This window comes from Xiphophorus couchianus, chromosome 12 (genome assembly GCF_001444195.1).
Source record: "Xiphophorus couchianus chromosome 12, X_couchianus-1.0, whole genome shotgun sequence".
NCBI lineage: Eukaryota > Metazoa > Chordata > Actinopteri > Cyprinodontiformes > Poeciliidae > Xiphophorus > Xiphophorus couchianus.
Genome location: NC_040239.1, coordinates 25,009,723 through 25,034,163, shown reverse-complemented (window position 1 = coordinate 25,034,163; position 24,441 = coordinate 25,009,723). Strand labels below are relative to the sequence as shown.

At 41.0% G+C, this 24,441-nt stretch overlaps 1 protein-coding gene across 1 annotated transcript; it reads right to left on the bottom strand.

Moving 5' to 3' along the window:
- Positions 1 to 6,705: 6,705 nt before the first annotated feature.
- Positions 6,706 to 11,698, bottom strand: fzd10 (frizzled class receptor 10). Its single transcript, XM_028034034.1, has one exon. It carries the CDS (start codon positions 10,962 to 10,964, stop codon positions 9,216 to 9,218), a length of 1,749 nt encoding a protein of 582 aa, XP_027889835.1. The 5' UTR covers positions 10,965 to 11,698; the 3' UTR covers positions 6,706 to 9,215.
- Between the last annotated feature and the right edge of the window lie 12,743 nt (positions 11,699 to 24,441).

Here is a 24,441-nt window from a genome sequence, read left to right as displayed (position 1 = left end):
AACCAGTGTGCTTTTTAAAATTCCTTTCATCATTTTCAAGAACATGTCATCACTCATCATACCAATGGATTAAATGTAAAAAAAAGAAGAAAGCTTCTACATTGGTATGAACTTGAAAAATACTTCTCTACAATTGGATATAGCACAGTCGTCGCCAGATGTACAGAGAAACTTGTAAAAACTACAATCAGAGCAGAATTCCTGTAGCAGCACCACCCAGCATTTCATCCCGGCCTACATTTATTCACTAGTTTCCTGCTTCACAGGCCGTGCCGCTAACTGCCTGCTTTTCTCCTTTGGAGAACAGAACGGATGATGTTGCTTAGTGAATCTTTTTATCCCAGCTCAATGCCTTGACCCTAAGCAATGATCCCATGCAAAGCTAAATTTAGCTCTTTATATTCATACAGTTTGCCCTGCGACAGACTGGCGACCTGTCCAGGGTGTACCCCGCCTCTCGCCCGGAACGTTAGCTGGAGATGGGCACCAGCAACCCTCCCGACCCCATTAGGGACAAGGGTGAACAGAAAATGGATGGATGGATGGATTCATACAGTTGCTAATGGGATTACTGTAATGCAAGCGTTCGTAAACAAGCTATTGCAGGTGTTCTGCTGCAAATATGAAGCCACATTGTTTACATGCCACTGTGGAACCATCTTCACCGCAGCCTGTGATGGCTTTGGCTCAGGCCTGTGATACTGCAGCTGTTTTATGAGTAAGAATATATATGTTTTTTTCCTCTTTTTTTTTTTAATTTGGCCATTCCCACATCTGTTCTAAAACTAACAAACAAAAAAAAAATCTGACATGAAAAATGAAGCAAACCCTTTAAGGAACTTTCCTAAGCCATAATAGCAAAAAAAAAAAAAAAAAAAGAAAAAAGAAAGAAAGAACATACAATTGTATGTTTTTCAAGTTTTGACAAGCTTATAAATTCAAACAAACCCTCCGCAGCCTCCAGTCTCGAGTCAAAAGCTCAGAAGACAAATTTTGGTGTGAAATGAGGCACAGTAAACAAAAACGGCGGTTGGCCAAAAGTGCTTTTTTTCTCCTTTTCTTCTACCAAGTTTTCCGACTGCAACTCACAGATTGGCCCTTGAAGTGGGCTGTTATTTTCCACTCAGCCCAGATAAGTGGGTCCTGACCCCTTCCTTGGGCAGATTAGTCGCTTCTGCCACCACTCCCATTACTTTTATCAGGACCAGACAATCTCGTCTGCCACCAGTGTCCAGGAAATCCAGATTCTTCAAGCAGCCTATAGCCTGATTACTCCAAGGAACACATGTACTATCAGATACAGTTGCAATGCCCAACAATGGAGTTGTTTATAATCTCCCCAACTGTTCCTCGGCGCTTACCGCAAATTGCTTCCAGCCCTGTCACTCCATAAAGCAAGCTGGGAGCAAAACGAGACATAGTCCCGGACAGCTGTAGCCCAGCACATGTTATGTGTTGTGTGTGCCTGTTCTTATTAAGCTGATGTCTCAAAGGGGGAGACCAAAAAAAAAAAAAAAACGATACTCTGCATAACATTTGGCCACAAAAATGTGGCAAAACACAAACATCAAGCTGATAAATGGTGGAGTTAAGCTACTTTGTGCTTTGCTTTGAACCGTTTACTTGTGATCTAAACTGCTTCTAATCTCTTAATCAAGACCGTGATTAATAAGCAGAAATGTCAAAATACTTAAACACACTCAACATGTTGCTACTGTTAATGGAATATAAGTAAATTAGTCTACATTTAATTAGCTAGGCTCATTTGAACTCTGCTTTACTTTGTCATCAAGTGCTTTTGTATGCCCTTTGCGATGCAGGGCCTCAATAAGAGTTTAAGGCACTTAAATGTTTTCAGATTTTGCTGTTTAAGAACCACAAATTTCATTGGGAATTTATGTAATAGACCTACATAAAGTAGTACAATATCATGAAAGAAATACTTGGTTTTCAAAATATTGCGACAGACAAAAACCTGAAAAGTGTGGCGTACATTTGTCTTGAGCCCCGTGAGTCTATGCTTTGTGGAAACAACCTTTTGCTGTAGGTACAAGTGTGAGTCTCTAAAAACACTCCTTTACACACCCAGACACTGACATTTTTTGTCAATTTTTTTTACTACCCCTTAATTGTCATGAGGACAGCAGTGAGCTCTCAAAACCAATACTCGCATCATTTTCAGATTACTACTTGTAAATACATTTTGGAAAGCATGTATTGATTTCCTTACACTTCACTATGATGCCCTTCTCTCTGTCAGTCTATTGGATGTGACTTTAACGATGCAAAATGTGTCAAGTGCCAAAGGATGTGATTACTTTTCTCTGTTAAGTTACACTTAAACAAATCTATGTTTTTCTTGTACATTTTGTTCTTTTCTTGATTGACGCAAATGAAGAATGTAACTTCCATACTTGTTTAAATATCAAAGTCTGGCCAAATGGTTTTTATTGTATGGTATGTTGGATGAATACCGGACACTGTACAGACATTAAAGTGTCTTCTGATATTACTCTCCCTACTGGAATAATTACAATTCATGTATACTAACCAAAAAATATAGAGCAAATTCGCAGCAATTCTTTTAGAGTTAATGCATTCTGATACATCTACTTGTTTTATCTACAAATGTGTCATCTCATATCTTGCTTTGCCCCAGGTCCATTTAATGGAGTTAACTGACTATAAAAATAGTCAAATGCCATGCAATAGAGTCAGCTAGAAAGGCTGGGAGGTTTTCTCCCAGTTTATGTGACAGCTGATTGTGTAGCTCCCATTGATGTTCTCCCCCTCTGTGCCATCTTCCTTTGTTAAGTTAGCCGAGAAGAGGCTTTGAACCACAGACATTTTCTCTCAGTGGCGTTCATGAGCTCTGCCAGATTCTTCATCATCCTTTTTTTTTCATTTCTCTATAGCTCCTATGCTGCCTATAAACCCCACACACAGAAACATAAACATATACAAATGTGGACAATCTCACGCTGTGCTTTCTTTCCCCGCTCCAGACGTGTTTCTGCCTTTGTAACATTACTGAGAAGCATTAAAGTTTTATTTTTTACATACACTCAAGTATAAGAATTTAGGAGTAATATCTCTTCTATATAAAATATATCAGTGGCATGGAGATTAGTTATTATGTATGACAACCTTATTTGAATCAGAAACAAGAAATTGTACATATTTGCAACCATGGTGTGTAATATTTTCTGTTTAGATATGATATCTTGTGCGAAATTCACGTTTCCTGGAGAGCAAGAACATGATTACTAAAGCTGTGTTAAGTTCACTTATCAGAATAAAAGTTTAAAAATATTAATTTGTTTATAAAAAGAAACCCCCCACAGTACTCACTCCACTTCTTCACCGACAGGGAAAATGGAAAATGATGTTTGGAGGAAAACTACAAATGCATATCACATGCTATCCCTACTGGAATACACAGTGGTGGCTGCATCATGCTGTGGGTATGTGTTTCCTAAGAAGGAATGGGGAAGCTAGTCAGAGTTGATAGGAGGATGGATGGAGCTAAATGCAAGACTATCCTTGAAAAAAACCTTCTCAACTTACAAGTTGGGCTGTGGTTCATTATCCAGTCAAAGGCCACACCTGCAGCATCCTATCGAGAATCTTTCCCAGAATTTCAAACGTCGATATTCACAGATGCAAAATCAAACTGTGCTTGAGTATTTTTTGCCAAAAAAAGTATGAAAATTTGTATCTCTAAATGAGCAAAGCTGCTAGAGATATAACCCAGAACACTTCACGTTGTGATTGCAGTGAAAGATGGCTCCAGAAAGAAATAATTCAGAGAATTGGATCATTTCAAAGAAAAAAATCGAAATCATTCATTACTTCAATTTCATGTTAACTCAAGCAATACCTTTTGGTTGTGAAATGTTGTTTAAATACATTTGCACAGCAATGTTTATTCGTTTATTTTTTAATTTAGGCTGAGACAACCGATTTAAAAGTTGCACTTGCCAAATTGAGTGCCATTCATCAGACAAGATGTTTCACTTGTCAAAATTTCCAAGTCTTATTTTTTTTTATTATTATTTCCTAATTATCATTAAAAAAACAAAACTAAAAAAATCCCCTCTCTCGTACTGTTCTCCACTTCATCAGTACCCTACGAAACGCCAAATGAGGCAAAACCGAACACGAAGAACATCAAGCCTAGAGGAGGAGGCTGCACATAAAGAGACATGTCTGAAAAGGAGCGGGAGCCGCCGTGCTCCGGTCCTCAGAAGAAGTGCCGCTGCAGCGCCTGCATTCAGGGGGAGTGTCTGTTTGCACAGGTCTGTGTCAGTTAACACTAATCTGCCTGATCTCCACCTCAAAGTCACTCGCTCCTCCACATGCAAATAAACCTATTCAGGCTTCTTTCAAACCAAAGCCACTATGAAACACTTGTTTGATCAGCAGAGGGCCTGTGAGCCAGTTCATTATGCATTTAAAAAAGAAAGGGGAGAGCATATTGTTGCCAGGGTTTTATGTAATTACTCTCACCTTCAGCATGTGACTGGGAACAATTACCTCCAGATCAGACTGATGTGCTGGAGACTTTGAGCTATTATTAGTGTGTCTCGTTGCAGACTGCTCACATACACTGTGCTCTTTGCCCTAGATTCAACACTCTGAGTGCCTATTCAAAGCGCGAAGCACATCTCACACACAATACTCAGTATTTATGGACCTGGACAGTCTCTTCTCTCATCATTTCACAAAAACCGCCCTTTGAATCAATCAGGGTCCGGAGCATTTGAGCAAACCCGCCCGTCCCGGAAGACCAGCTGCATTCCTTTGTGCGTGCGTTGAGCGTGTATACACGTGTCACGTTTGAGCGTATGACATTGAGAGGCTGAGCGTTGCCTTCAAACCAGACAAGCCTCAACTGGCAAACAGGTGCTGCAGGAGCAGCTGAGGATGAGGACACGGGGCGTCGCCTCAGAGTCAGATCAAAGTGAGGTCGTCTAAGTTGCCAGTCGTCCCCAGTAGCTTGATTTATGCCACTGCCATTGGAGGCCTTCATGACGGCTCGCAAGAAGGGACATAAAACCACACAAGTTCCCCGCAAATCCTTGCATACAACGACTGAAACAACAAAAGGTCAAAGCCACGCCCCTAAATCTGTGGAACAATGGCTGCCAGCGGCACTTTGGCTACCTTGAAAGAAACTTTGGAATACAGGAGTCGTTACATAGAAAAAGGATGATATACTTAAGCAGATTATAAAAAAAAAAGAGAACCAGGAACAAGTGCTGGTGGTAAGAGTCAGACTGACCTTTGCAGTCAAAACTTGGATGACGTAGTTTCCAATTAATAATAGTCAAATGAAAAGTTAGAAAGCCAGTAGGATTTCCTCACTGATGTGTTCACTAACACCTCAGACAATACAAACTAATAAACAAGCTTGTATTGATTTGCAAATCAATAAATTTTGTACTTTCAGCATTTTCACTAACTGAGGGTGCATAGCACTATTATTTGTGTGAAAGTAAGATTCAAACATCAAACAAAACATTTTTTCACTGCAGTTATGGCTAATGGTTGATTATACAAGGCAGCCATATTGGATTTTGAGGTCATTTTAGGGATCTACTTGTACATTTTACAAGTTACATCAAAATGCATAAAAAATTAACTTCTTGTTAAAGAATTAGTGCATATTAAACTGATTTTTCTCAACCATTGTAGGAGTGTGAATGGCTAAGAATATTTTTCATGTTTCTGTATAATACCAGCGTAAATTGGAAAAGTCAGACTTGAAAAGTCTTTCAAAATGATTACATTTTTATAAAATGGACAGTTGACCTGACATATAAGCAAACTCTGTATCATTTGAACTGTAAAGTAATTTTTATCATATAATGTCTCTCAAGAAAGTGATATTTGAAAAAGAAAACTGGGCTAGATCTATCCTGTTTGAGCTGTAAAATAATTTTATCATAAAATGGCAAAAGGTAAACTGCTGCCTATCTATGTGATTTGTATTATTGTTGTATTATTCATTTATTTTGCCATCATATATTAAAGCTAATTTAAGTATTTCTGGTGAATACGTGTGAGCTGGTTTCACGTTTCATTTACACTGTAAGTGTTTCACAGTTGTTCAGCATTTTTCCACTGTGATTGCTCATGAACAAAAGAACATAAAAACCTGCTCCTCCTCCCCAACTCTACCAAGTTTGTCTGGAAGTGTGCCCTTGAATGAAAGCCTGCTCAGGGGCTTTTAAAATATTGGGCTGGCTCTGACATGTACTGTTGTGGTACTTGTCATAAAAAGAAAAAAAAAAGTGAGAACCACAGAATTCAAGTCATTTATTATTATTATGGAAGCAAGGGACGGATTATGTTTCTGTAGGACTTTCTCTCAAGAAATGACTGTTCTGCAAAGGCGTGTCACTGGTGAAAAGCTGAAAACATTGTCTTCAGTTATCAAATAATGATTAGCAACACATGTTACAAACAAATCTCTTTCATTCAGAATATTTCACTTTACACACCATTTAGCTGCCATTTTCTCTTTAGTTTGGTAAAAAGAGAGAGGTGAATTGACATGCTGCAGATGACTGATATAAATCATGGGTACGTAATTTATGTACAGGTTGAACTGGGATTCCCCTCATTCCTCCTAAGGTAACATCTTATTTGATACGTCCCTGGAAGAAGCCCAGCTTGAACCTTTTTTCTTTTTTAAAAAGAAAATTCATACCAACCCACTGAAAAACACTCCCATCTCGATAACGTCGGGTTAACGAATCAACATTTCTACTTCTAAAAGCCCAAGCACAGCTGAGAGTGAATTAAGCTGAAAAAAAAAATAAAAAAAGTGCTATGCCCTTGCTCTGAGCAGACTTTTTTTCTCCCTCCCTCCTTTGAAGAGCGGACAAGAAGAGAAGTGAAGTCCTGGAGAGGGGTGGTAACTATCATTTAAATTTACAGCCTCGCAGACACCTCGGGGGCTCTTATCCAGGTGGCCTCTGTTGAGGCTCTGAGGAACGCTCACACCTTTTCTGCTGCTCAGAGTATCAATAGACACTGGCTGACTTTGATTCAGCCTCATAGAGGTTGTGAGTCATGCGCTTTTTGACTGTTGAAACTGGTCGGGTTGACGCTGGAACTTGAATGCCCTCGGGGACGGAGGAACACTACTCCTCAGAAAGGTTAACAAACCAGAGAAAACCCTCTTTTTTTTTCTTTCTTCGTCTTCAAGAAAAGGTCGTTCGGACATCAAAAACCCAAAACGAGTCCTACCTTCTGACAAACGCTCAGTGTCCCTGCATATTTTTAAACCTCATGTACAAAAAAAATAAAGAAAAGCTGACATATGAATGAAGCCTCCATGCTTTTCCGACAGGACCACGGAGACAATTGCCGTTACGTGCGTTCAAGACCAGACTTGTGGCCCCTCAGCATGTGAATCAGTGTGACGATGCCAACATCAACTTATTTAGTTTATTTAATCCCTGTGGATAATTAAAATAGCTGCTTTTAAAACAATGCTCGATTCCTTTTAAGATGTCACAAACACTGATAAGAAACGACACATTCAGCTTTAAAGTGTTCCTCCAACTTCGGACACTCTAATCCGGTCTTGAGTGACATCAGGAAAATTGTTTCATCGCTTTACAGATGCGGATGAGTCGATAAAAGAGAAACAAAGGTTTAAGAGAAAGAAACAAGATTTAAATTGAAACTGTATTTTGTGCTGATCCAATAAGAAAATAGAACCCCCCCCCCAAAAAGACGCCCATAAATCTCATAATGAATGAAAAATGTGATCCAGACAATGGGAAACACCTTTGTAACAGTCATCCATGTTGTTAAGGATTAATAAATAATTTTCAACATCTAAAGGAATGCCACTTATCCTGACAGGAGGATGATCCAGATTTCGTTGGAATAAAGGCTTTCTTTTGTTTTGCCATTATGTTGTGTGATATTAAAATACGATGGAGAAATTAAACCATCTGTCTCACGCAGAGAACAAAGTAAGGCCGCACTCGGCCTTCTCTTCTTTTTTTTTTCTCTTTTAGATTTTTTTTCCCCTTTGGATAAGGCCAAAATTGAATGAGTACAAAAGTACAGCAGTTTCTTTTTCAAACACTCGACAACAAGAATGGAGATGCCACTCTTTGCCTGCAGCTCATTTCGCAACAATGTCCTATTTTCTACAAAGTGAGGCGAGATATTCAGCTCCGAACTGCCATTTCTGTTTCAGAAAGCCAGCGTACATTTGGAACATTTACCAGATAGCCAAAATAGATTTTTGGAAGCCCTCATTAGCTATGTTTATGGTTATTCCTTTTATTATTTCTTTAAAAAAAAGATAAAGGTAATCTTTTAAGCAAAGTATTAAAATATTTTTGAGTGGCAGAAGCATAACTCCAATTAAAGCAGTGAGCTTTTAGTGGCCATCTGATCAACAGACACTCACTCAAATAGAGATTCCAGCTTTGAAAAAACAATGAAAACTAGTTCTTTTTTTATTATTAACTTTTCTATAAAATATCAGCTTTTTTTTTTTTTTTTAGAAACATATACAAACACTCCTTTGCACTATAAAACAGCAAAGAAATGAAAAAAAGAACAACAACAGAAGAAGAACACAGTGGACAAATATCATTTCAATATCGAGTGCTTGATTAATTTATGGCGAGGATTCGCCTCACAATGGGCGTTTCATAAGGATCTCGAGCGCCTTTCAACAGCTGCTTTCAGTCCAGTTCAAACATATATGAAAACAGGCTGAATTTCCATGAAAAAAGCCTGGAAACAGCACTCATCTCTCTGACCATTTGCCTCCATTGTGTACTGGGGCCCTAACATTGTCTGTAATCTGTCACCAACAGTACAAGTGTCGTTTAGCCAGAAAGGAAAACATCTATTGCACATTATTCAAGTAACGCCGTGGCACATCCAAATGGTTTACTCCACTCTTTTTGTCCAGGAAATAATAGGATTTTTTTTTTTTGTTATTCCAAGTTCCTCAAATGAACAAGTGAATGAAGGAGTAGCAGATTTCTTTTCAAACAAAGGCTGCTCTTGTTGGGTGACACTGCAGAAAATACAACCCCTCCACCCCCCAAAAAAACAAAGAACATGTATGTTCTCAATGCTTGAGGCATAAATAAAACATGAACCTCTGTGCTTTTAATGGCTCTCTGGATCAGTCTTGCTTTTAGGGTTTTAAAAGTCTGTTTGGGCTCGCTTCACACGCATGTCGGGGGCTGCCGCGTAGGCTCGTACTTGGTGTTCTGTCCTTTGAGGGACGGATGAGGCTTGATGTAAGGCCTGCTGCTGGTGAAGACGCTGGCCGCCTTCCTCCTCGTCCTCTTCTTCAGCTTCCTGCTGAACACGTTCTGCCACGACTGCAGCGTCTTCGAGGTCCAGATCCACATACCGCTCGTGATGCCCACCACCAGCAGCATGAAGACCTTCACCATGAAGATTTCCACGGCGGGGATCGAGGCCTTCATGATGCACTCGTCCGACTCCGGCCCGCTCCTGTCCACGCACTTCTGCTCCTCCGCGAGGATGCGCCAGTAGTCCATGTTGAGTCTCTCGTAGAAGTAGCAGGCGATGACGCAGGTGGCGGGGACGGTGTAGAGGACGGAGAAGATGCCGATGCGCACCATCAGCTTCTCGAGCTTATCCGTGTTCTCCCCCTCGGTTTTCATGATCTTCCTGATGTGGAAGAGGGCCACGAAGCCGGAGAGCAGGAACGATGTACCGATGATGAGGTAGCAGGAAAGAGGAATGAGCACAAACCCCGTGAGAGCTTTGACGTCCATGCTGCCCACGTAGCAAACGCCCGTCAGTTCGTCGCCGGCCACCTTCCTCATCACCAGTATCATGATGGTCTTTATGGCCGGGATGGCCCACGCCGCCAGGTGGAAGTAGCTGCTGTTGGCCTCGATGGCCTCGTGGCCCCACTTCTTCCCGGCAGCGAGGAACCAAGTTAGAGTCAGGATAACCCACCAGAGGGAACTGGCCATGCCAAAATAATACAGGATGAGGAACACTATGGTGCAGCCGGTGCTCTCCAGGCCCTCCTGAATTATATACTGCACGCCATTGTCTCTGTCACAGGCTATTCTGTCAGCTCCCACAAAAAGCCGAATGAGGTAGCCCACGGAGTAAACACAGTAGGACATGGAGAGGAAGATGATCGGCCTCTCGGGGTACTTGAACCTCTGCGGGTCGATGAGGAAAGTAAGAACGGTAAAGGCACTGGAGACAAAACAGAGGATGGACCAGATGGCCATCCACACCAGGGAGAACTGCTTGTCTCCCTGACTCCAGTAAACATCCACTTTGGGGCAGCACTTTGGGGCACAAGACTGGCTTTTTTCCACAAAGTGGAACTTGCCGGGATTGCACATCTGCTTGCTACCGCTGTCCTTAAGGTGCAGGTCCTGCCCACTCAGAGGCTGCTGCGGCCTAAAATCTGGAGGCTGAGTGTGGGACACTTTGGGGGGCTCGTCCGATCCGTTGTTGGGTGCCTCCATGCAGAGGTTGTTTGGGTCATTTTTGGTCGGAAGGCGCGAACAGTCCAAAGAGTCGGGCCAGGGGAAATTAAACCTCTCCAGGATCGGGGAGCACTTCAGCTTGACCTGCTCGCACATGACCCTGCACGCTGGGATGGGGTTGGACACCTGCTCTGTGCACATGGGAGCATGTAGCGAACAAAGGAAGAATTTGAGGTGACTGTGGCATCCGAACTGGATGAGCGTTGCGAACTCCTGCAGCTTCAGCGCAGCCTCTTTCTGATCATCATGACCCATGAGGTTTGGCATGCGAGTCATATTGTAGCCAATGTCCTTGCACATAGGGATGTTGATGTGCTGGCATCTTCCCTCTCCTGACCAGTCAGGATCGATAGAGCTGATGGAGGAGCTGCCCCTGCTCCACAGCAGCAGCAGCAGCAGCAGAGGCACCGGGATCACAGCTGAACACATTCCCCCTCCTCAGTTTGAAGAAAAATGCAGTCAACTGTTCAATGCAACCAGGAAAACACAAGTTTCTCTCTCTCTCTCTCTCTCTCTCAAAAAAAGTCTGAACCGAAACAGAGCAGGTGCTGCGTAGAGAAACTTACTTAACTATCCACTGCAACATCATCCTCTCCTCAGCTCAGAGTTGCAGAGTTGAATGAAAATAGAAATCCCGCGATGGAAAGACGGTGTTTCCTGGCTGCGAGCGCGCTGTCAGGTCCATGCTCTCCCCAAAACGTTCACTTTGGCGGCTGAAGTAGCCTCCTCGTTACTTCTCTCTGACACCGTGCATGAAATTTCCCCATGCGCCTTTTTTTTTTTAGTTTCCTTTCGGTTCGGTCCGCTTCCACGCTTCCTGACACTTTATCGGCATTTAGGTGCTCCTCCGCGCCTGCTGCAGTGCGATTTCGGTCCGTGAGAAACAACTCCCCCCCCCCCAAAAAAGAAAAAAAAAAGATAATAATAATAATAATAATAATAATAATAATAATAATAATAATAATAATAATAATAATAATAATAAAAGCTGTTCCAGCCCTTTGTGCGAAGCACTCTAAATTAAATAAGTGAGATAGAAAGAAAAATCCTCCGGGATAATGTAAAGTGTTTTCCAAGAAACGCAGGATTTACGCTCCTCCCCGTGTCAGGCGCTCGATGCGTTTGGTGGCTGTGCTCGTCTGAGCTGGTCAGAGTCTCCGTCCCGGTCTAACCTGCCAAAAGATCCGCCTTCAAAGACAGCTGCTTTGCATAAGAAAGATGACACTGACACGCAGATTATTTTCAAATCGTGCGGAACAGCTTGTTCAGTGCAGCACTTTTCAAAGCCTCGCAGCAAACTTCCTACTCGCTCTGTTTGTTTGTTCTCCGCAAGAAACTCGGTCAATAAAATGATAAAAGAAGCGTTTTTATTCCCGGCTTTCCTTTGGGTTTGTTTCGCAGAAACCCGAAATGCTGCGCAGCATGGATGCGCACAAGTTCGAAGGCGCGCCGACGTTAAAGTTTAGGTGGAAACTGCTAGTTTTTAATAATCCACACACACAGTGCCGGATGTAAGAGAATCCAGGTCCCTGGGCTAGAGACATTTTGGGTCCCCAAACCAAACTTGTTTTTTTCTTTCTTTTTCTTATTTTTTTTTTTTTAACTAATATCATTTTAAAATACCTTTAACCCTTAATAAAACATATACGGTGTAATTTAAACAAAAACAAACAGATACATTAAAGAAAAACGATGCCACAGTTTCATATTTTAGGAATAGAAAACAACTGCAGTAAGTATAAGTATGCACATCCTTAAAGTGTGTTTTAATTATCTTTACTTGGCACAATTGGCTTGCAAAAGTTCTCAAAATCTATGAGACATCTATTTTCCACAATCTTCAGGAGGCCCCACAAATCTTCTGTCAGATTGTGTTCTGAACTCTTGATAGGCCATCCAAAAACTTTAATTATGACCTCATTAAGCCATTTTATTATTCACTTGAATGCATCTTGGACTCAGTAAATAAAATGCTGTTTTATCTTCAACTTTCTAAAAGACACAAGAAAGTTTTGGGTCAGAACTGACTGGTAATTAACTTCATCCACCTTGACAAGAAAAAAAAAAGTCAGCAAAAGGTTGAAGATATAAAAAAAAAGTAACTCTGGAGAATGGTGTTGCTACCACCAATGTTTCACTCTGGGTATGTTGTGTTGTTTTTATACCAAACATGCTTTTTGGAATTGTGACCCAATAGTTTAAGTTTGTTTAAATGTGGTTTCATAAGATTACACCACATTATCCTACAAGATTTTTGGAGATTTTATGCAAGCCTGAATGTTTTCTTTGAAAGAAAAGACTTCAGTCTTCAACCCTTCTCAGTGCAGACTTAAAGAGAATAAACACGACTCTTAGTTACACTTAGAACCAAGAAGTGCTCATTTGAAATTCCTGCAGATTCTGTGATATTTCTGTGAGCCTCTGTGACTAGTTTTCTTCTTGTGTTTTCATCAGTTTCGCAGAAATTAGAGAAACTAGAGATTCTCTGTAGTTGTTGTCAATGGTGTTTCTGAGACGATTAAGCACAAGATTAAAATGTACTTAGAGAGTTGTTTGTGTATGAGTATCCACATGCATCCATATAATTTACAATTTGTGATTTTTCTCTGTGAGGAATTTTTGTTTCTCAGTCAAACTGATTTTCCATAATCATAGTTTTTTTTTTTTTTAACAAAACAACTAAAGCCCTGGCAGTTTGTCAGGAGTGTGTAGACTTTGGGGATCCATTATATCTCTAACACAAAATGTAAACACTGAAAAACATATAGAAAAACACTCTAGACATGAAACTGTGAGGAGACAAATAAAAAACAAAACTTATGATACAATCTAATTCGAAAATAGTAACCAGAACAATGAAGATCAAAGCATTTGTGAATACATGTAAAATGATAAGAATGTACAAAGTTTTATCAAATTTTAGATAAATAGGATGGAAAATAAAATAAAAGAAAATATTTTTGAGTATGACCAAGATCTTTTGGTATAAACAAACCTTTTCTTGGAGGTCTAAGTTCCGAATGGCCTGCAAGATAAAAGCTGATCTGACAATTAGAGGTGGAGAATTAATGTCTTCAGCCATACAAAAACAATAAAATATTGCAGACTTTTGTGTGGCCACATAAACCAAACACTGAAATATGTGAAAAAGAAAAGGAAGATGTGGTGGACGAGCCCATAGCATGTTACTAGATACAGTATGGCAGTGCCGAGGGTTAGGTTTGCGTTTGTGATTGCATTGTTTTCCAATAGTTGCATTTTTTAAAAACAAAATCTCAAAAATACGACATTATTCCCTAAGGGAAATTAAACGTTGTTGTAATTCACATCACCCAAGTCTTCAAACAGTTATAGCTGGTGATGGCTGTGGGAAGGAAGGTTCTCTGGTACCTGTCCGTATTACAGCGTCTGTTTAAAAAAAACCTCTGACACGCTGTTGTTGCATAGCAGTCTCATGAACAGGCTGGTCAGGACTATCTGTAATAGTCTTCATTTTATGAAAAATCGTTCTTCATCATTTCCAGAGATTCCAGCGTTCTCACCAGAACAGAACCAGCATTTGCTGAGGCTTTTTAAGTCACTAGCTCTGATGCTGCCACCACAGGAGATGGCAGAAGACATGTGGCATTTTGCTGAAGGACCAAAGCTCCCTTAAGATGTACAGTCCTGTCTCATGGACGGCAACGTCTACAAAAATCCCCAAAGGTTTACATTTCATTTATGCTACATTAAAATACAGTTATTTTAATCTAACTTTGAAATTATAGAGGGTTTTTCTTAGTACATGTACAACTTCTGCTTTGGTAAATGTGTTCTGTTCTGTCTGCAGCTGCAAAGACTGCTTATGCCTCGAGCTGGCTTCTTGTCCAGGCTAGACTTACCGAGGTGTAACAGTTCAAGCAAAAGCGTTTACGCAGAAATAAGGATGTTGATTAAACCACATCCACTTTAAGGAGTCTCGGATCGGTGTGCTTTTGCCAGCGTTGTCACTGCAAAATTTCAACAACACCTTGCATTCATTTCCTGCCTTTTTTTTTTTTCTTTTCTTTTCCAATGAGGGAAGTTGCACACACAAACAAATAAGAAGAAGTAGGCTACATTCCTTTTGAATATGTCAGCCTCAAAACAGTGACATTGTTCTCCCAGAGAGGCAAAGCTTACATCAATAATTCAGGAATTGCTTAGCCTTTTTTTTTTTGTAACTTTGAGATCTGTATTCTCATCAGATCTGGACACTGCCTTTGTGGTTTTGCTTAGAGATCCACTTCTGCAGTTGTGATTTATTTATACGTCTATGTATAGATTGTGTTTTTATTAATGCGATTGACTGAAGAGGCAAAATATATTAGAATAATAAGGTAAAAAAGATAATACTAAGATGACGGTGAAGTAGAAGAAACAGGAGGAGTTTACCCTAGATTGATACAATCCTTATCTATATAAGGAAGAAGAACATATGATCGCTTAAGAACCTTGTTCCATTCACGCTGCTGACAACAAACGATCAACATGTGGTCACTGTTGGGGTCAGTAGATTTTCTTCCTTTATTTTGTTCCTTCAAGGAATGTCTTTTCAAAATAACTGTGTGTGTCAGCTCAGTTCTAGTCAGTGGGGTCCTTTCAGTGAGTTTGCAGGTTTCCCCTGTGTCCACGCAGGTGTCCCTGCACTTTTTGTTGTAGTGGCATGTTTTCTTTTTACCCCTTCTTTGAAAATGCATGTGCTGCTCTGTCTTTGTATGCATCTTGGTTCATGCATGTGTGTCACTGAAATAGAGTAAGACATGAAAAAGAATTAAACACAGACGAGAGCAAACAGTCAGTAATTTAAAAGTCATAAAGGTCATAGCACTAAGAATATGATGGAGATTTAAATTTGTTAATGAGTGGTAGTACTGTCAGTTTCATTTTAAAGAGTATTTTTTCCGCTAACAAATGTGCAATGACAGTAAAACAAAATAAATAAATAAAAAATTGGGTGACAAATGTGGAGGCTTTTTAATTGAACACAGATGAAAAAAAAAAAGACTGCAAACTGGTTTACGTGTACTTATGACATCACAAGAAGTACTGGAATCAAACTGATCCAGTTTGATTTCAGTAGTAATGATGACTACTAATTACTGGCATTAGTAATCATAATGGCAGCAGAGCCACTTTTGAGAAATTTGAGCATGGATTCTGAAACATCTGAAATGCATTTTCAGATTCATTTGCAGTCCATGCATTGTGATGGACTGCAAGGAGTTTACCCTTGATTGATACTATAATGGATACAATAATTGGTGAAAATAGCAATAATTGTGTTAAGTATTTTACAGGTACAGATGTGTTTACTTTCCTGTTCAGGTTGTTGCATCTGTTGAGTTTCTTTGCATATTTTGCTCCTTATAAAATGAATTAACGATTATCTCGCCTTAAATACTTCTGCGATTTGCCTGTACACATTTTACTGTAACTTACGCAAACACCTTCTCTTTTTGCAAGAGCTGAGCAATACTTCTTACCTCTGATACTGACTGGAAAGATAGTGGTAGCTTAGGCTGTGATGCGGGTGTAAGCATGGTTGAGCGATCATTTTTGGCGGAGTTACAAAAATGATCTATTTCCAGCTCTACAGGAAATAGTGTTGGAACTGGAAGAGCACCCTAACAAAAAGGACCAACCAGTGTTTTAATTTTTTTTCCCCTAACAGCTTGGCTCAGGCTGATTGTCGAAGATATTTGATAATGTAATATAACTAGTCCAGGTTTAAATCCAGGTTCTTTCTTTGCTTCTTCTGCAACTTTAAGAAGGAAAATGTTTAAAAACACACAGAGAGGGACAACAGAAGAAAGAAAACGAGCAGACATACTAGAAGAGCGGTGCTTGGTTCCCTCGTGCCTTGTGTGATGTCATCGGAGACATGTATTTGATATAGGGTAGGTTTCCTCCTGAGCAAATTAATTTTCCTATAAAATAAAACCATTTAAAATCTGATCATGACATGTGGCTCTACCAATGACAAACTACATCTAAAATGAGTTTAAGATAGGCCTCGCTGGTAGCTTTAAACCAGCGTCTTGATCATGTGAGGGCAGATTGGTGATGACTGGGGAGGAAAAAAGTGTTTACGAGGCTTTCTGTCTGTCTAATGTCTGTGCGTTTGAGATTCTCCAGTCCTCTCTCATGTTACCTTGTAAAACGTTTGCGGCTGTAAGATTCATACCGCAGCCTGGCCATGGTCTTCATCAAGAACCAAACACTGATCGCTTGTAAACAGGGGGAAGATTGGGGGTGTGGGGGGGGAGCATTTACTGCATTTTTACAAGAGTCACCAAAGAGCTCTAAGAAGTATTTCAGAAATGTGTTCGGGAGAGATGAGAAACCTGGCACCAGCGTGCCTAAATGGTTTAAGCGCAGCATATCTTAGCGGTGGCACTTCAGCTGTCGGTGCTCAGCGTGTGCAGCAGGAGAATAAATATTGTGGGATGAATACAGTCATGAACACAATACCCTCTGCCATATGTGTGCCTCGCATTTCGCATATCCAGCTGTCAAACAGTGAAGGAGGATTGAGCTGGACTAAAATACATGATTTTAATTTTTTAATTTTTTAAAAGATTCTGTTCGTTCGGATCGTCCTAGTGGGCAATTATGAATGAAATGCAAACATGATGGAAAACAAAACAAAACAATCAAAAACAAAGACGTGAGTCCAGATGCAGTTCAGCCAGCATATTGTGGCCCCAACACAAAGATAACAGCTGAAATGCCTGCTCCGTCCCTCCCACTGCACTAGAGTTTCATTATGGCTGACATGTAGGACGAGGACAAAACAGACATGGCAGCTTTGATTTGAAAAGGACGAATGTAACATCAATCTCCTTCACAGAGCTGAGGTCAGTTCCCTCCTAATATTCAGAAAACGCACTTCTGGCATGTAATAAAGCAAATAAATAAATAAATATTTGTCCTCATTATCGCTGTCTTTTGGTGTAATAAAGCAGACAAGATACAATTGTCACAGAGTCTAATAAGAACACACAGCCTTCTTGCTGGCTGTAATTCATCGCCTTTGTTCTGATCTCATTCCTGTCTTTCCTCCAGCCTGCCTTCCTTTCATGACTGTTTTGCCAGTCATGATGATATCGCTTTGATAATGAGGGTGGAGGGGGAAAAAAAGAGGAATCTTGCATGTCCAGCCTTTTGCATCTACAGCCTCAGCTTCCTTCGCCTTTTTCTTTTATGATTTGCCCCCCCACACTTTTTCCCAACACGTTTTTTTGTTCATATACCCCCACCTATAGCATATTCTCACATTCTACATATATGAAACACACACACACACACATACACACACACACACACACACACACACACACACATTCTTTGCACACGCTGCAACTTTATCTCATCTGTGCAAGCACAACAGTGCGATGAAGGAAAGCAGTGTGGCTCCATCTCTGAGAAATCAGCAACTGTGAGATAATTCTGTTACTAATAAAGTGAAAGGGAGGGCCCTTTGATGGCTGAAGCTGAAAAGATATTTTATTATTTTTTGTGTGTGTGTGTGTGGATTCGTGTGTATGTGTGTGTTGGGGGTGGGGGGGATTTAAGATGTGTGATTCTATGGAGCTCACTCGCTCCCCTGCTGCTAGGCTCTGGCTGGAAGCTGGCCCCCCTCTGGCTAATGTTATGGAGAATCGGAGGAATTTTATGGCTGTCTTTTCCCTCAGCCCTCTTTTTTTTCTTTTGTTCCCCTTTGAAGAATGACTTTAGACATTTTATTTACATATTTAACCACGGATGAAAGAAATAAAGGGTGAGGAAGCAAAGCTCCTTCGATTCTTGAGGGAATTTTGATCAGTGAAATAAAATGAGTTGAAGGTAATCTTCCTTTTCTTTTTTTTCTTTTCTTGTTGTTTGCCCGGCCTGAAATTAAGATCAAACATGTCACTGCGATGGTGACATTTTTGGAAAAAAATGTTTCAAAAGTGAAGCCGTCGAGCTCTTTCATGTGGAAACCCGATAAGCTCACGCCAGCCCGGCATCACAGAGGGCTGGGCTGTTCGTATTTCTGCTAATTGCTGTGCTGCGCAGATGACTCGCTTGCTGCTGCTCCAACATGTGAGGTATGCTACAGGCGAAGATGTGGAGGGCATAGGGGGGAGACGTTTCAGACATGTTTGGCATTGTTGCCGGTGTTGAAAGGGCATGTTGATTAAACGTACGGGTGGGGTAGGTCTATAATCTTCTTAACCATGGCCCTCCTCTGCTCTTTCACAGGGCACAATGAGAAGAAACAACACACTCAGCTGGAGGTGAGACTATTTGTCCACATGCCCTGCACATTGTTCGGGGATCCTGTTCTTCCTCCCGCTCGCATGCACTCGGCGTTTAGCTCAGGCGGATCCTACTTATCAACATTTTTTGGCGTTTCCCCCCCACCCTCTGTTATGAGGCAGTAGGAAGAGGCTGCTGCCATAAAACATATGCAATATGTCTTCCAACAACTTTTTCCCCCCAGTTTTTTTTTTCCAACACTAAAACCACAAATTTCAACGTGTTTGATCAGAAATTTCAACAGACCAACACAAAGAAGTGGAAAAGATACATGGCTTTATTTTTTGTTGTTGTTGTTTTCAAGTAGAGCTACAGTATAAATGGCATTTATAATCAACCCCATTTAATCTGATACCCCCAAACCGAATCCAGTGTGAGGAGTTAACTTCAGAAGTAACTACTGGCATAATGGTGTGTTTAATTGGTATTAGAAGTCAGAGCTCAGTTTTGGGACGTAGCTCAGAAGAAAACCTGTGGAGTTTGCTACAGTGCGATAGCATGTCTCAAGTTATTTATACCTCACTCAATAAGCAATAGGAAAATCTTTTTGGGCCTTACAGCAAACAAACCGTTCTTATAACTGTGGACTGACTTTTTGCAGGTTTCCACTGGTACTCAGATGATTTGTCTTTGGTGATGAGCTCCACCTCTCAGAGGTTGGGAGGTCTCCTCACCACCACCTGTAGCTTTTCTCACAGATACTTTGTCAAATAAAGCCGGGACGAGTCTCTCCAAAAGTAATAACGCCATCAGAAGAAACATGTTGGTAAAACTTAAATATCGGTGCCACTGGTTGAATAAGATGCATTAAGTTTTATAAGTTGTAATAAATAGTTCATACTTGCGAGCTTCATTTTTTTGAATCAAGAACTCAAGACTGATGTGGGACGTCCCAACTATCCAAGCTGGAACTTTGACTTCAGGAAGTACTCTTGTTGTATTTCCAACTGGGATTTCCAGCTTCCAAAGAGACTAAACCATTAATACAGCTGTTCTGTGAAAGTCCGATAAGTCTTTGCAAGAACACTGGTGAGCCGAAAACATTAAAAACACCAACAAACACACCAGACACTTCTCAGTAAAGAAAAACACTGAAGTCTGTCGTCGCAATGTGACAAAACATTTAACAAATTTCAGAAGTTTTACGATGCGTTGTCTATTTAAAACTCATTGCCAGAAGTAGCAAACAGCAATAAATGCCATAAAACCGAGACTTGAATAACAAAGGCATTATTCGCATCATCTATAAAGACAAATCAGTCGCACAGCACATGTTATTTGTTCATCGTGCTTCAAAATGAGGCAGCAGTCTCGAAGGCAACAGCTCGTATAAAAAGGCTGGACTTTTGAGGAAACGCCAATAAACAAAACAATCCATAACTGAAGAGTCCTGCTGACATTAAAGCTCGTCATTAATCCCTTCTCATATAGTTTGAACGGTTCAGTAGAGTCATGTATGAATCCTCTTTATTTTTGTGGTGAGCAGCATTGCATCAGTTGCTTCCCCCCCTCCCTCGATAAGAGCACGTCAATTCATTATTGTGAACTTTTCGAGGGTTTATGGACTAGATCAGTGTAATTACTAGCTTGGAGGACTTTTATATGAGTGTTGACCAATCTGCAATAAACAGACTTGTAATGAATTTAGTTTGTTATGAGGCTCAACGACATCTGCGCAATGGCATGCTTTGAAACAGCAATATTAGTTTAGTGCGGTGTTCTTACATCATACTCTTTTAAGTGCTGCTTGGTTAACAGCGAAGACGAGAGGAAGAGAGGAGGAAGTAATGGAAGAGGAGGAAAAAGGGGGAGAAGGGTGGAGGGGAGGGGAGTCCGTTAGATGAAGCAATGAACCAAAACTGTTTCTGTCAGCTGCTTGCAAAATCAAGTTTGGCTGAAGAAAGTCCGACGGTGTCTGTGCAAGAGCTGTCTGCTTTTTCTGAAAACTTTTCTCTCTTTTTTTTTTTACATTACAGCTTTTTAGGAGAAAGAAATCTTGCCTGTATCACTGAAGGACACTGATATTATTACCCCAGGTCCTTGTGGGGGACACTTGAGTGTGAATTGCTAATCAGGAAGGCCTTCTCTGGTCTAATCCCTCTTTGAGTGGCCGGGCTGGAATCAGCGCGTCTGGGGAGACTCCCCACTGCTTCTGGCTCTGGAGGCTCCATTCACCAGCGCGGCCCTCCTGTCCCATTCCCACAGTCCTGTCACACTGTGCAGCACGGCCGTGCATCTGCACACACAGACACACACACACACACACACGCCGACACGCACACACACACACACACACACACACACACACACCAACGCCTGTCCTCCTCTAACCAAATTAGATTAGACCTTTCCCTTTCTCCCCAGCAAGGCGCTGGTCTTTTCTCTGCCTGGTCATTTATCCTACAACCCCCCTCCACCCCAACCCCACTACCCCCTGCTTTTGTCTCAGCTTTAGAAAAGAGAAACAAATTCCCAAACAACTCCTCTCAAGAGAATGCTCAGTACTTTTTTTAAAAAAAAATTTATTTTAGGTAAAGTACGAAGAAGAGGGCAGACATCTTTAGCGGACCTGAGGTGACGCGATAACACCGCCGTCCTCTTTGGTGTGTCGGTTCTAATGGGGTGTGGGGCGAAGGGAGGAGGTTTGGCGCAGTGAGATCCACGCCAGCTGTGCGTCACATCAACCCGTTAACGCCACGACGAAACTTCCCCAACGGCGGCTCTCTCCGTCGTAGCCCCCCTCGCTAACACCGTCCGGCATTTTGATGTGCTTTCCCGTAAATCCTCCCGGAAGTAAACAAAAAAGTCGATTTAGCCGTCAAAACCGTCTGCATCAAATGTAACAGAGTCCTCTAGTAGTAGTTGCTTTGATTTCTTATGTCTTTATTCCTTGTAAACCGGTAATGGACAGTGACGCACATAGGCAAAAATAAAGGCCCCTGCAGTTGAAAGGGTCTTTCATAAGAAAGCCCTGGTGGAGGCTTATTCCTCCTGGTTCAGTGTGCAGCCAAAGCTATCCCAAAAGCCGCAAATTGAGATCAAAGGGAAATTAAAGCTGACTCGTTCAAAGCAAGATAAAAATGTGTGAGCCTGCAGCGATATTTTCTCTATTGATTTCCTTCTTTGCTCCGCACTCCACGGGACTGCGCTGGCTGTGCTGCGCTCAGCGGCAGCGTCGGAGACTTGAAGGCTGCTGCAGGGGGAGAAAGGAAATGACTGTCGACGCAGACAGAAAAAAAAAAACACACTGTCGTAATGATCGGGAATAAACGATCTCTCAAAGCGTTCCGAGATCTGAGAGATTGGTCAGTGCTTTGTCGCCGTCCAAATCCGCTTCCACGTTTCACAGACGTAGAGGAGAATAATGAGAGCTTCTAATGGTCAGTGTGGGAGAGTGGCAGTGACGACTGAACATGGGAGCGGTGTCGACTTGTACCGAGTTAGCCTTGATCTTTTTGGATGTAGAAAGGCATGCAGAGCAGATCTATATTTTCTTCTTCTTTTGCTTATTCATCCCATACAAAAGCCTCTTTTTTTTCTTTTTTTTTTTGCAAAGGAGGGCTCGAGAAACATTTCTAACATTTATGTGGATTTGTATGAATCCTTTATTTTTGTACGAATGCTTTTAAACTGCTGTTATGCTGTTTTCTTGCGGTGTATGCTGCTAAATTGAAAAAGGCGCGTTTTAGTGTCTAAAGAAGACGAATAACATGAGATGTTGTGGAACATCAAGTCCCGTGACGTCTTTGAAGTATATGTTTGGTTCTGAATAGTGTGTTCATATCAGGATCGAGATTGATAAATGTACAGTATACCTTACCTTTGATATGATGTCACCGTGGCATGGGGTCACATAATTGCCCCTGGCAGCAACTGGGCAGTCCTTCGATGAATAAGGTCATATTTAAATTCAAATTCAAATTCAATTCAAAAGTACTTTACTTATCCCAAAGGGAAATTAAACGTTGTTGTTGCTCATATCATCCAAGTACCATCAAAATGTTGCTGTGGATGGTGATGCTGTGGGCAGGAAGGATCTCTCTGGTAGCAGTCAGTCCTGCAACAAATCTGAAGAAGCCTCTGACTGAAGACTGTTGCTGCATGGCTCATGTTGAGCTAACAGTAACCAACTGGTTACAGGATGAACTCTTATCTTGGAAGCCACTTGCGCAGTAGCATGTCCTGTACGACAGTAGTTGTTGTCAAGCACTGCTGATCCACCTCACTTGCTTTTGCCGCTCCTCCTTAAATCTCTGTAAATGTGGTTAAGACCCAGACAGTGTGATGTTGGAGTCGGGGATTTGATCCTTGCTCATTATGATCGATGATCGGTTTGAACTTCCTCTTTTCTCTCTCTCTGCAAAAGAATATAAAATGTCTGAGCGAGATTACAAGTCTTTCTGACATTTTCCAGTTACAGCAGCGATAAATAACGTTAGCAGGCGGCCTACATGCTTCAAGTTGGACTTGGCATTTGATCTGTAGGTTCTGGCTGTATTGTTTTACCCAAAACAGCCGCAAACTGATGTTAGAGCAGGTTTATATAAGTTTACCCCCTGAATGACTATCGAGCAGCATTTTCATTGTGAAGACAACTAAAATTTTCTTTTCAGTGCAGTTTTGCTAAATGTCTGACCCACAGAAGAGGGACTCTGACCATTTTTATTTAATTTTCAGAGCAAACACACACACACACACACACACACAAAAAAAATCTGGAACAGATAAAGTGTTCTCATAGTGTCAAATTAGAAATATGTCTCTCTAATGAGGGAGGACTCACCGCAACGTGATGCTCTGATAATAACACAACGGCTAGCAACATGTCTTTGTCACTTCAGCCCAAATGACAGTAATTATGGGTAATTTAGCATTCCTCCATTTGTGCTGCAGGTTGTCGGTGAGGTGTAGAGGGACGAACTAAGGTGTATGTTTGAAGTTTTGCGAGTTACCGACATGCATTGCAATGAAACCGTAATAGCGCTGAATACAAGACAAAAGCTTACCACTGTGCTAGATGTCATCCTGGTGTAATTCTCCTCTCACAGTCTTGTATATATATATATATACATATATATATATTTTTGCTGTTTTTTAACCAGCAGCTTAATGTAGCTCAGAGAGAAAATATAACGTTTCAACAGCTCTCACGGATCTGTGCTGCTGTCTTCACTTTTTTTTTGTTGTTTTGAGGTGTAACACCTGGGCAAACTGCAAGAGACATGAATCACGCTGAGGAAAATGTCTTTTAATCTGGTTCAGATTTTGTTTCATAGCTGTAAGCAGTCTTACCTCATCTGTGAAGCTTCCCTCTCAGACAGAGGCGTTGCTGTATCTGTAGGCATTCCTCAGGCTCAAATATCAAAACAGAACTAAATCATCCGTCAGTCGTCTTTTTCTGAACGTGGATGTTGCTGCCGCTTGATGAAGCACGCTGTCCTTTTTTTTTTTCCACTGAGAGAAGTAAACATTTAATGTAGATTTCTATCCTAATAAGAATTTTTAAAAAGTGTTTTTACAATGTCTTACAAATGTATTCATGCTTTTTGAACGTTTTCATGTTACAACAGAAAACTTTGATGGT

Excerpts from the sequence above, each read along its gene's own strand:
- fzd10 (XM_028034034.1), bottom strand. The coding sequence starts at position 10,964 with ATGTGTTCAGCTGTGATCCCGGTGCCTCTGCTGCTGCTGCTGCTGCTG.